Genomic DNA, 13229 nt, shown 5'->3' with positions numbered 1-13229 from the left:
ATCTATTCCCACCCTCCTGAACTATTTCCTTTAAAAAAAAAAAAAAAAAAAAAAAAAACACCTAAGGTTGTTATAAGATCCTATTTTCACACAAGCTACCTTAGTAGTACAAAATAGGGAAGAGGTTCTGAATATTGTAGAAGTGCTATGACCCCATCACACAAAAGTACAAGATTTTGTAAAATCCCAAAGACCCTGAAGAGTTACAGCTAATATTTTAGCTTCACTGTTAATTTTTGCTTATTGTCATAGGCTTCCTTCCAAGATACCTCACAGCATGTATGTGATTCAGCCAACACCTTTCATGGACAGTCATTCTGGATTTGAAGTGAGATACTGGGGCTGTAATTCAGACCCAGGATGACTGTCCCTTTAATGAAGTCAGAATGGCTCGTATTAACATGCTCTTTGTGGTAGCACAGACTCATATTTCCAGAGAGGATCCACGTTTCAATGCGTAACAGTCATGGAATAATTATAGTATAATACACACACTAGGCCAAGTTTATTGCAGGCTCTGTAAGATGTATGACTATACAAGAAACTGCATGAATTAAAAAAAATAGTTACTGGCTTTGCTCCTTCCTGTGAAAAGCTTTGTTATGTAGAGAAAGATAAACTTAATGCAACTTACCAGTATCCATTGTTAGAATCATGACCCCACTTCTGTATCTCAGGAGCAGAAAGCTTTACCATCCAGTAATACGTGAATAACTCAAAGGGACTGAGCATGGCTTTGTTTCAGCTTTTATCTTCTGGCTCATCCACTCCTCTCCTCCCTTTTGTGGGATAAAAGCATAGCTTGTACCCTCTGCCCGGCCATCCCTATTGGTCCATTTAAAATACCTCATTTATTTAGCATATTCATGTTTCTCTGAGAGCCTAAAATGACCCACATAGTTTTTGTCCAACCCAGTTTTAGTCCCTCTGGGAGAGAGAAAAGTTCACTCTTTTACTGAGTAAATAGTCCCAATAGGTTTCATTTTAATAGGGCCAAAATACTTTCCCCAGCACATTGCCTGAGAAGCTAGGTTTGTATGCTGGGGAGAGGCAACAAAACACACCCCACACACCGCAGTAACCCCGAATTCTACTACGCTTCTTATCCACAGGACGAGTGGCTGAAGATGCCACACAGTTTGGGGGGCCCATCTCAAGAGCTGACATCCAACCCTGCTGCAGTGAAAAACTGCATTCTCTTCTACATCTGGATATACCATGGTAAAGGCAGGATTAACCCTCTTAGGTTTTTCTTTGCTATGCAGACATACCCTGTGGCTGGCCCGAGTCAGCTGACTCGGGCTCACAGGGCACAGACTATGGGGCTGTTTCACTGCTGTGTAGGAAATGAATGAAATATACATACACTTACACAATTTGAGGGTTGTAAGGAAGAAATCTCACAGCATGAAAAGCATTTATGTGAATACCACCTAGAACTCTAAGGGCTGGGCGACTACTTGATCCTCACCGAGGGACATGTGTAAAAGTAGAAACAATGTACGGCAGTCTGCCTGAAATACTCAGAGGTTTTAAACCCATTTAAAACCAATGTTTCAGCTAAGTAATGCAAGGGGAGGGGGAAATAATAAAACAATGAAAAACAAACGAAGTTTCATGGAATTTCCATTTGATTGGGAGATGCCAGGATTCTCAATTACAATGGAACTGAGGGAAAGCCCAAATTTAAAAAAAAAAAAAAAAAAAAAAAGACAATTGCTTTTGTATTGCGAAACCTTTAATATCTGAAGTTTGATTTTGTGTCTTACAGCTTGAATGGTCAACAGAATTTATATCTATATACATGGGGCTTCCGACACAAAGTGAATCAAATGCCACTGGTCTTTATCTGTCTTCTGATAAGCACCAGTTAAGGAACACTTTTCTAAATTAGGAGTGTATACTTCTTAAGCTGTAACCTCAGCACACTAGTTACCAACAGTTATGTTAAGACTCATAACTCAGTGATAAAGCCACAAGTAAATTTTGAAATTATTACTTATCCAAGCGAAGTGTTCCCCCTTGTTTTTAAGGATGTGGGCTGCATGTTATAAAGACTGAGTTTATAAGGATATGCAAACAAATTGGAATCCACAATTGAAGAGGATTAGCATGAGTAACATTGCTGAATCACTATCCCTCATTATATATTTCTTGCATCTACTCTGGCTTTAAGTGGCACTGTGCCAGGATACAGACGTTGATTCAGTCTGTTAACCACACTGGAAAATAATATAACCAGAAGGAAGACAACTTATAAATATAAACCCTCATGCTATAAGACATAAGTCAACCCTTAATTAATGGGAGTAAGGAAGAAATTTTCCACATGAGAAAGTTATTCTCCAACTGCCCACTCCAGCGTTCCACGCACTTTTCTTTGAAGTAGCTGATACTAGCCACTATCTGACACAAGATATGGGATTAAATGGGCCACTGGTCTCATCCAGTACTGCAGTTCCTAGGATACAGAAGATAAGTCTCTGTATCACCTGAAATTCTGTCACCTGAGGTGACACAATTCAGACCCCACTCTTATAATTGGCAGGAACAGTCATTTCCACCTGTACAAGAAAATTTTGAACTCATCTGCCCCTAAAGATTCCCAAACATTCAAACCTGCCTTTTAACCACATTTCTGGAACTAAAGCATCAAATATTTGTTTTGGGGAATGCCACACAATGAGAGGAATACAGAACCTGGTTTGGCAAGTCAGTGTGTAAGAGTTACTGCAATCTAGTTGGCAAAAGCACAAATAATTTCAAGGTTAAAGGAAGATAAATGGGTACAGTATGGTATTACTCCTCAACCTGTACACACGCTAAACAGAGTTTAAATGGTTCTCAGAAAGTAGACAACTCCAAATTAATAAAGATGAAGTAGGAACCTTTTGAGTGGTATCAATGGAAATGCAGAAGTAAAAGTAGCCAAAAAGGCATGTAAAGCCAGAATATAATGTTTCTATCTTACCTAAATTAGATTTAGTGAAGATGTTCAATCTCTGACATCAACAGTGTAAATACTGTTGCACTGTATCAAGACAACAACATGGGACTTGTATCACTGGTGTTTGTTATAACCCAGCTGAGAGAAGTGAAAATTTCACTACATCACAAGCTGAACTATGACTGAACTTTTATAAAAAGATGAGGATTAGAGGATGCCAAGTTAGATTTGTTTTTAGATTTCATGAATGGACATTTTGCAGCCCTACCAAGGTGACAGTCAGAAAGTAATGGAATTAAGGGTTGCATGTGGAGCCTTCACTCTGCTCCCTTTTGTGTATGTCTCTTGATACAGTCCAATTGCCTGGTCACATACCATTCCATAAATATGTATCAGACCATTTATTGCCTTCAATACAAGGCAATTGTTACTGCTGCTGCTGATACTGTTTTCAGTGGCATTATGGTTCAATATACACCGATTTAGACATTTTAAATAAGTCCTCCCACAGGTAGGTATTTTAATAGCTAGCGGTTAATAGCAGCATTTCTATGGCATGAAAAGATATGAAGACCAACAGATGTTTCCGGGGTTGATGCTATGAGGAAGGCTTTGGTATGATCGACCATCAGGAGGCATTCACAGAAAGAAGACTTCTTCACTGATGGACTCCACTTGAGTATCTGGGGTATTAGTCTTCTGGGATCAGGCTGGAATGATTGTTAAGGGCTTTAAAAAAGGCGACGAGGGGAGAACATTGGGAAAGACTTATGAAATCTCCACACCTGGCTTCAATACACGGGAGAAGAAAAATCAGCTAAATGAAGGTATAGTAAGGGATAATGGATCACGAGTATAGAGAGCCAAGTGAAAGAAGGTACTAACTCCAATCAATATTTGTAATCAAGTAGGTGTTTCACCAACTGTAAGGACTATATCTTATCCAGCTAGAAAATTGGGTGAGGCCTGAGGGAAACAACTGAGATGCTTGTATACAAATATAAAGAGTCTGGGCAATACAATAGAGAAACTGGAACTCTTGGTGCAGGAGGTCAAACCGGGTATTACAGGGATTACAGAAACTTGATGAAATAGCACTCATGACCAGAATATAGTATTTAAGAGTAGGCACGGTTTAGGAAAGACACAAATAAAGGTAAAGGTGGCAGGGTAGTGTTGTACACTATACTCTAAAGAAATAAGAAATGATAATATGGACAAAACAATCTGTTTGGGTCAAAGCCACTTTGGAGAAGGATTGTAAAACAGATTCTTTTAGCATAGTGTTAGGGGTCTGCTATAGACCCCCAGGGTCAGACTCAGATATGGATAGAGATCTCTTTAATATTAGAAAGCTAAATACTACTGGGAATTGTACTAATATTGATAAGGTTCATTTATTCCTAGATGTGATAGATGGTTTTTCCCCTCCATCAAATAGTCACTGAACCAACAAGAGGCGATGCAATTTTAGACTGTTTCTGTAAGTAATGCGGACATCATAAAAAAGCTGGTCATAGGAAATAACCTTTAATTGAGTGATTACAAGTTGATTCAGTTTAATTTAAATGGAAGGATCATCAAAACCAGCTTGTCAACTCTTATATTTGATTTCAAAAGGATAGATTTTGGGAAATTGGTTAGAGAAGAGGTCAACTGCACTGAAGAGCTCAAGAAATTAAATGTGGTGGTGGCCTGAAATTTCTTTAAATCAATTACATAAATTATCTGTAATTTGCATCTCAAGCAGGGCAAAACACTTTTAGGGAAAGGCACCAGGACCCAGCTGGATGAATAACCACCTCAAAAAGGTTATTAAGATTGTAAGCAGAGTCTCTAGCGAATGATCAATAAAAAAAATTACAACTTGGAGGTTAGAAAATGTAGGAATAAAATGAGAATCGCTAAAACAAACTCAATTAGCTCTTGGCTAGGGAAATTCAAATAAATTAGTGGTTTTTTAGTTACATAAAGGGAGATGGAAGGATGAGGTTGGGCTGCTATACAATGTGGATGAGAAGAGTAAAGATAATCTAAGTATGGCCAAAAAACTAAATAAATACTTTGCCTCAGTTTATAACATGGAGAATAATATGGAACATAGGCATGAAGGCAGGACAACTGATGGAAAGGAGTGTGTGGAAATGGAAATTACAACATCTAAGGTGGTAGAAAACATCAGAGCTTAATGCGCTCAAGTTGACAATGGGGGAGGGGGACCTCGATAATGTCCATCCCGGTATACGAAAAGAACTAGCACATATGATTGCTAGTAAGGTAGTAAGAATTTTTAATAAAAGCTATCTATTCAGGGATAGTACCATATGACTGGAGTATAGTTAACATCATACCAATATTTAAGAAAGGTAAAAAGGTGATCTGGGCAATTACAGACCAGTTAGTCTAATTAGACTAGTTAAGATTATACGTTCTACCTTAGCTTTATAGCCTTAATATTAATGAATTTTTTAAAAGAAGTTTAAAATGTGGAATGATTTGGATAGACACTACCACAATACCCTGTAACATGCACATTACAAGATCTGCAAGAGGACCCTGAGAATCTTAACAGCTGTGATACTTTCACCTTACAAGACGTAGTAATGGTTTGGCATGGCAGCTCCAGGAGCCCTGCCTCAATCGAACCCCAATTCATCAAGGTATTTAACTTAAAAAAAAAAAAAAAAAAATGCAAGTAGTTCCACAAAGTCCACGAGACTATTAAGTCTTAACATCGGACAAATGCTTCAGAACTTTAGTATGTGGGGGACCTCACTGCCCACCTTCACTACACAGCTAAGCATATATGAATGTTGTAGTCACCATCTACGTATTATGTAAACACTGTGAAAGTGTCATACAATCGTTACATGCAATGAATAAAGTTTTAAAATGAGTCATAACAGTTAAATCAAATCCAGTTTTCACCACAACACTGAAAAGGTATTGCTCAATTAATCCATGTCAAATTTCACCTTTCTACCCTGGCTCTTCAAGCTCTTTTAAGACATAGATAAGAAATAATTCTCCTGTTCTTGAAGACAAAGAGTCCAATGAAGGAAGGAAACACACACACACACACACACACACACACACACACACACACACACACACACTCTCCCCCTCCCCCAACTCTTTGTCCTCAAGAACAAGTGAATAATTTTTACTCAAACTTTCAAAGTCTGGGAAATCTGAGCTTGAAGAGTAAAAGTTAAGGAAAGTTATAAGCAAATGAAAACAAAGGATGAGAACTGAAATTCTTACACAACCTCCATAATCAGCAGTCCCTGCCACTCTCATAATAGTAGTAACATTATAACCAGCACACACAATCACAGCACATGTTGAAGGAACAGTGTGGCCACAACTTCTCCAACAGCTCAATAGTAGAGTAGTTACACAGTACTACTAAAATACAGCTGGTTCATAGGAAGATTTACCTACTACTAACCCATATTTTGCTAGCCTGAAATAAGATGATCCCCTTGGACTTCTTCAGTTTGAGACAAGTTAATTTCTCCATTTGCAATAAATGTGAGCAGAAAGTCCCAAGAGAGATTAACCAAGTTTAAGAGATGAGATAGGAGGGAAACATTTGTCAAAAGTGCTACATTAGTTTTTTGGGGTTAACCAGAGTTCTGAACTGCTAAGATCAATAGAAGGAAGAAGGTACACACAAGACAGTTTGAGATGCTCATAAGAAAATATTTGTCAACAGCCCGCTAAACATTTTCACAGTACTTTAGAAACAAAAATTTTTATTTGAATTCTATGTTGGTGTGTCTGAATAGCTGACAAATATGTAGATTTAATGCTATAAGCTAAGAAATGCATTTCTGTGTCAGGAAAAGGAAAACAATGGATTAAATCAGTAGCGAGAAAGATTCTTTATAAGTGTCTAAGGATTGTGAGGTTTGTTTCCAAACAATGATTGCATGGGAAACTATGGGCTTATTTGTAATTTTAGCTTTCAAAAGGAATTGATTCCTCTGTATAAAAAAAGCAGGGCTCTGAAGAGTACTACCAGGCATGACAAGGATACTAAATGAAGCAAGCAATGAAGTCTTGTTAGCCAAGTTCAGACAGTTGAACTTTGAGGTCTAACAGTACAAATGCAAGTTGCATAGCAGCAGCCCACACACACTTTGGGTAGGCACAGAACATACGTTAGACACCATTATCAATTACACAAAAGAAACCTAGAAAGATATTTCAAATCACAAAAAGTAAAGATACAAATTAGAAGACTAGACAGAACAGGTCCAGGCACAAGCATCTTGACCCAACTCAAAACTGAAAACCAATCATAAGTCTAAGCTGTAAATATTCAAAAATCCTGCAAAATCAAAAGCATCCAAGGTTTTAACAGGTGAAATAGATATCCAAGTTTTCAGTTTTATTATCCGTTCTTCAACTAAAAACAGTGTACTTTTAAGAAACATCAAGAGCTTCACAACATATAAGGTAAGTACAGCACTTTTGTTGTTAAATATCTTTTATCTCAATATTTTTCCCACTTTAATGCTCCATTCAATAAAACTGCTATGTGAAAAAACATTTCTCCAATAACAGGGGTCAGTATACATTTTCCCTAATATTCATCCTCTCTCTAATCCCTCTGAATCCCCCCCCTTCCCTCCCCGGCAAGACTCTAGCTTTGATTTTCATCCTCATCCTGTATTGCCGACAATAGTAGTGTGATGTTCATGTCAGAGTTGAGGTAAACAGAGTCTCATTTTAAAAAGTCAGCCCTGTACAAAGCAACTGGCCAACTTCTCAGAGTGGGAAAGCAGTTACAAGTGAAAGTCAAATTTTAAAAATCCACAATTTTGGGTTTTTGGTTTTTTTTTTTTTTTTTTTTTAAACACAGGACTTACCTCAAATGCTAATCAATAGGTCATATGGCTTCACAAGTGGAACTGCATCAATATTCACGTTACTCAAATACTCCAAACTGCATCAGTATTCATGTTATTTTGAGCTGTAGGCACTGTCCCCTAGAGGAAACAAGAAGAATAGGTAAGATTATTGATGACTATGGAGATCCAAGCAAGAGTCTCTATACCATTATTGGCTAGCTGAATGTTAGAACTCCTCAATTTAGCCTGGCTCTGATATTCATTAAATTCCAAGGCCAGAAAGGACAATTGGGATCATCTAGTCTAACCTCTCGTATAACATAGGCCATAGAGCTTCCCCAAAGTAATTCCTACAGAATATCTTTTAAAATCAAGACTGGATGTTTTTCTAAAGTTTGTCAACAATGGAGAATCCACCACAACTCTTGATAAATTGTTCTAATGGTTAATTACTCTCACTGTTAAAAATCTGTGCTGTACTTCCCATGTGAATTTGTCTAGCTTCAACTTCCACCCATGGGACCCTGTTATAGCTTTCTTTGCTAGACTGAAGAGCCCATTATTAAATATTTCTTCCCCATGTAGGTTCTTATAGACTGTAATCAAGTCATTCCTTAAGCTTCCCTTTGTTAAACTACATGGCATGAGCGCATTCAATCTATCATTATAAAGAGGGCCCTATGAAATTCACGGCCCATTTTGGTCAATTTTATGGTTTCAGATATTTCAATCTGAAATTTCAGAATGTTGTAACCATGGGAGTCCTGACCCAAAAGAGGACTGTACAGAGGGAGGGGGTTGCAAGGTTACTGCAGGAGTATCGTGATATTGCCACCCTTGCTTCTGTGCTGCTGCTGGCAGCAGTGCTGCCTTCAGATGTGGGTGGCTGGAGAGCGGCAGCGGCTGTTGGCCAGCTCCCTGCCCTCAGAAATGAGGATAATATGGCATGGGGGGGTGGGACCAGCCTTACACGGGGGAGGGGGGAAGGTGACCGCCCGGGACCCCATGGTCCCCACCCTCCCCACAGCCAGCCCAAGGCCTCTTTAACCTCACTGCACTGGGCCCAGCACTGGGAAGGAAAAGGGCTGGGGGCACCCTAGCCAGGGGCTCTTACTGTGCGGTAGGCTCCAGCTACTAGTCCCGGCCAGGCTGGGGAGGGACGGGATGGGACTGCCTCCTCCCCTGCAGGGGTCGCACTGCTTGGAGTCAGGGCCGGTGCTGCAGCAGCTGCTGGCCAGCTGATATAAGTGTGTCCGGAGGTGCGAGGGGGCAGAACGGCCAGGCTGCCCTGAGGGCCACTGCACTCTGCCCCTGCATGGCCGAGCACCACTGGAGGCTTCGCAGCCAGCCCCCCAGCAGCACAAGGCCCCTGCCTCAGCAAGGAAGGGGGGCGGGGGGCGTGCAAATGCCAGCATTGGCTCCCTGGCGCCAGGGACCAATGGTACACCACTGGGTCTGCATCACAGTCCCGCATCATTTTCATCATTATTAAACCCAAACATTGGTGGAGCTAGGCCCACGTTCCTGAATATTGGTGGAGCATGGACACCATGGGCCCATATAACTGGCCGCCTATGGGATTGAGTATATAAACAAACAACTGCATCAGTGGTGGAGTGAGTAATTAGGACTCCATGGGATACATCAAAATTCAAGAACAGATCTGAACACTGCTAATTCCAAGAAAAAATAGTGTGTCTTGTTAAAGAAGTGATTGCCCCTGTACAGACACTGACTGATATGAGACCAAACACAGCTGTGCAGTGATGCACTGGTAGTTACTTATTGCCTAGTCCAGCTCTTCCAATGATAAGTCTTATTGCATTTTGAAAATAGTGTAAAACCAAGTCATGGATTTCCGGACTTATTGGAACAACTGTTGTGGTTAGCATACCACTGCTCTGCTTGCACAGATGCTGCTAAACACATTAGGAGATGAGAGAGAAGTTAAGCACAAAGAACAATATCTAGACGAGAGGTCAGTCCTACCTAAACTGACGTTTCCATTGTTACTAGCCAGACTTTTAAACAAAGCTCCTTTAACACACACGTTTCCATTCTTTTTTAAAATGGGAGTCCAGCAATACCCAAATCAATAAGTACTTAAAAAACCCAAATCACAGACTGTCTAGAAACAACGGGCTAGATCCCTTTCCTTTTCAATGTAATTCATCACTCACGTTCACCCACCCAATTTACATTGCCTGCCTAAATCTATTTTTCTAGATCTCAGGCAGCAAAATTATGTACTAGAATAAAAACAAGTCAACAGAAAAGAAAATGCAACCTTAAAAGTGGCCCCCCACTCTATTGTTGCTTTTTAGTCTCATGCATCTCTACATGATGTTTCTTTTGCTCTCTTTTAAAGTACAGGGCATCGAGACTGGGGTTCTCTTCACCCTGGCCCCCAAAAGAGCAAGCAAGAGATGCTTAAGTTAAGAGGAAAATAAACCAAAATCAAATCCTCCATCTCCTGGTTCCTCCTTGCTTTCTGACCCTAAGGCACATCTATGCAAGTACTTCCTCCTTTTCTACCCTCAAAAATCCTCCTCTCGACATTCGACTAGCTTTTTATTACTCTGCTTTAATAATCCTAGGCCTGGTCTGCGCTAGAGAGTTAGGACGACCTAACTCTGTAAGTGCCTACACTACAACATTGCTCCCACCAGTATAAGTCACCTATTACACTGACTTAATAACTCTACCTCTGCAAGAGCCATACTGCTTAGGTCGGTATATTTAGGGTGACAGGGTCTGTGTAAGCACTGTGTTATTTACATTGCTTGTTGGCTGTCAGCCCCATGCAGGAATCACAGCTGGAGCCCCCCACCTCCTCCTTGGATGCTGACAGTCAGATATCAGCCCCGGGGCCAGGGGAGGGCTCCAGCTATAAGCCCCACAGGGGTGGAGTGGGGCTCCAGTTGTGTGCCTGGTAAGAGGCTCACAGTTCAGGCTGTCAGCCCCAGGGTGGCGGGGCTCCAGATGTTAGTGCCCCACAATGCCCCACTTCAGTCAGTGGAAGCACTCCTGGTGAGGATGCGCACCACCTACATAAGGAGCATAGTTTTGTTCACATGAACCACCACTTTAATTACTGCGGCAGCTGTATGTCAACTTAACTTGACTTAATTTTGTAGCGTAGACAAGGCCTGGTAACCCTACTCCCCACCTCTACCTTAGTGTGGGCATTACAAGCTATTTTTTGTTTTCCCAGTATATTTTTGTAATTCTCTTTCCTTCTCCCCCATTAAAAAAAAAAAAAAAAAAAAATTACACTAATACACACACTTTTCAACAAGTCAACAAGGCCAAACCCACAAGTTTAGAGATAATCCAATACTACAAACATTTTCTAAAGTGAGCCTCAGATGAAATTTAAGAAACTAACTTTAAACCCTCTTTTCTGATTTTTAGTAAACTACCCAGGGACTATCTGGAGATCAGATCCAGCATGTGAAGTTTCATGAAAATCAGTTTCTTTTGTGAGGTGAAGGAATAGGTTGAAGAGACAGGGCTTAGTGGGAAGCTTGCTTTAGCCATATATATTGCTACCAGCACTCCATAACTGTATCAGTTTACTTGTCTACTTTTTGTGCTGCAGCATATGTTACGCTCTTTAACCATCAGTGCCAAAGAGAGAAAGCTAAAGCCTATGTTATGGCATTCTCTCTTTAAAACCACAAAATCCAGACTCTGAAAGGCATCTAGAATTTGTGTTATTAGCTGAGCTATCCTGAGGGAGTGCTGTTTCTTTAGCTGGTTGTTCTCTATGCATGGGGTTTTCTGTACGTTCTTTAAAAGGCATTTGACACGATCAAGAAAATTTTAGCAAGAACTTGTAATAATAGTGTGGTGATGAGTCTGAGGCTTAGAAGAAAATACTGAAAAAGATTGCCTCTCCCAGGAGACATTTGATGGTTGGTGGAAATCTGAATAAATAAAGTTGAAGCAGAGGTCTAATATCATTAAAATATTCTTGACTTTGACTGCAATTGTTGCCTGTACTACCTCCATACTTAATCTCTTACACATTTATTTATTAAGTTACTTGGAGTACAGAACTGATGACTCTCAAATGTTTAGAAGTTAGAAAAACAGGGTAGAGAAATAGTAAGAGTATCATCCAGATACTAGCCTTTATATTTTGATGGGATGCTCTATTTCATACCAGTAAAACAACATTATCTGTTCACAGCAGAGAGTACATGATTTAGGCAAGAAGGAAGATCCAAATATCCTTGGACACTTGCTATTATCCATTTACTCTGTTTTAGCCTGGCCCCAAATAGAAAATAGTGTTTAAGATATGCCTCAGAACAAAGTTCAGACAGAATAAAATCAAAAGTTCTGCATCCTTGTTTCCCTGGATCAGATGATGATTATTTGTACTGCATTAATGCCTAGAGGTAGGTCCCAACCATGATCGGAGAATCATTGCATTTAGCACCATACATAGAATGTCCCAGAGAGCTTGCAAAAGTGTATCATAGCTACATTGGGGCAGTCTGTCCCATTCTTTAGTTACTGTGAGTTTAAGAACAGTGGCTCTTTAAGTAATCTGATCAATGACGGGTACAACTACTGTATGTATTTCAGAGACAAAGTTGTCCTATGCAGAATTAATTCAGACAGCTGTTCTGAATAGCTAGAGATTTTTAAGGCTATATTTTATTTGAAGAAAAATGTCCAGACATGCCTCAGAAATAAGAGATATTGATAGAATTTTGGATTTTAGTATTAACTTAAAAAAACTCAAACAAATCCACACACCACCACCTTTTCTCAAACTTTTATAGTTTTACTAACATTCCTTCAAATTACAAAATTTCCCCCAAGGCATATGTACACCCTAGAAGTTAACTGAATTTACATTACCTTATGTTGAGGCAGCGTCTCTTTTCCTGTTAATAAATTCTACATAAACGTTAAGAAGGGACTGAGATTATCTCTGTGCATCAAGTTTGAGCAAGAAAATTTTAGGAACAGAGATCCCCTTTCAGAAATATGCTTTCGTTCATACAATTTGAACTTCTTTGGAATGTCAGGAGTAGGCATTAGGCAAAGTAAAAAATTTTCTGCTAATATTTTTGTGACTTGTATTCTGCTTCATCACATCTCTTTTTAGAATAAGATTTCAGGAAAGATTGACCTCTATATTGAGAGGTCAAAAGTGCACGCATCTGGCTAAAATATGCATTTGTCCAATGTTGACACAAGGGTGCCACCTCTTAACTTATTTGCCAGTTTTAAGCAGTAAGCATCAATTAAAACTGATGCAAAAATAGGTTCAAACTGTGTGTCTGGAGAACCATGTGGTTTAGTACTACCACAAATACTTCTTTCTGGGCAGTACATGATGGAGGTGGCACCACCTCAGCTACCAAATGAGGAAGTTGTTACTCTGTGAAGTGCATCAGGTGTTC

General features: G+C 39.7%; 1 protein-coding gene across 3 annotated transcripts in view; it reads right to left on the bottom strand.

Annotated features, from left to right (window-relative positions):
* The window catches only part of SVIL (supervillin), a 213450-nt gene that overhangs the window by 154254 nt on the left and 45967 nt on the right, over positions 1-13229 (bottom strand). For 2 of the 3 annotated variants that reach the window (XM_067542573.1, XM_067542572.1), the window contains exons 2-3: positions 7825-7944; positions 635-779 (exon numbers count right to left, since the gene is read on the bottom strand). In XM_067542573.1, coding sequence (XP_067398674.1) covers positions 635-656 — 22 coding nt within the window. In that variant the 5' untranslated portion in view covers positions 657-779; positions 7825-7944. The remainder of the gene's footprint in view (positions 1-634; positions 780-7824; positions 7945-13229) is intronic. The other variant, XM_067542584.1, reaches the window with a different exon arrangement.

This window comes from Emydura macquarii, unplaced genomic scaffold (assembly GCF_026122565.2).
Source record: "Emydura macquarii macquarii isolate MOO-44397 ecotype Brisbane River unplaced genomic scaffold, CSIRO-AGI_Emac_v2 contig_719, whole genome shotgun sequence".
Lineage (NCBI taxonomy): Eukaryota > Metazoa > Chordata > Testudines > Chelidae > Emydura > Emydura macquarii.
This window is presented reverse-complemented; position numbering and strand designations above follow the sequence as displayed.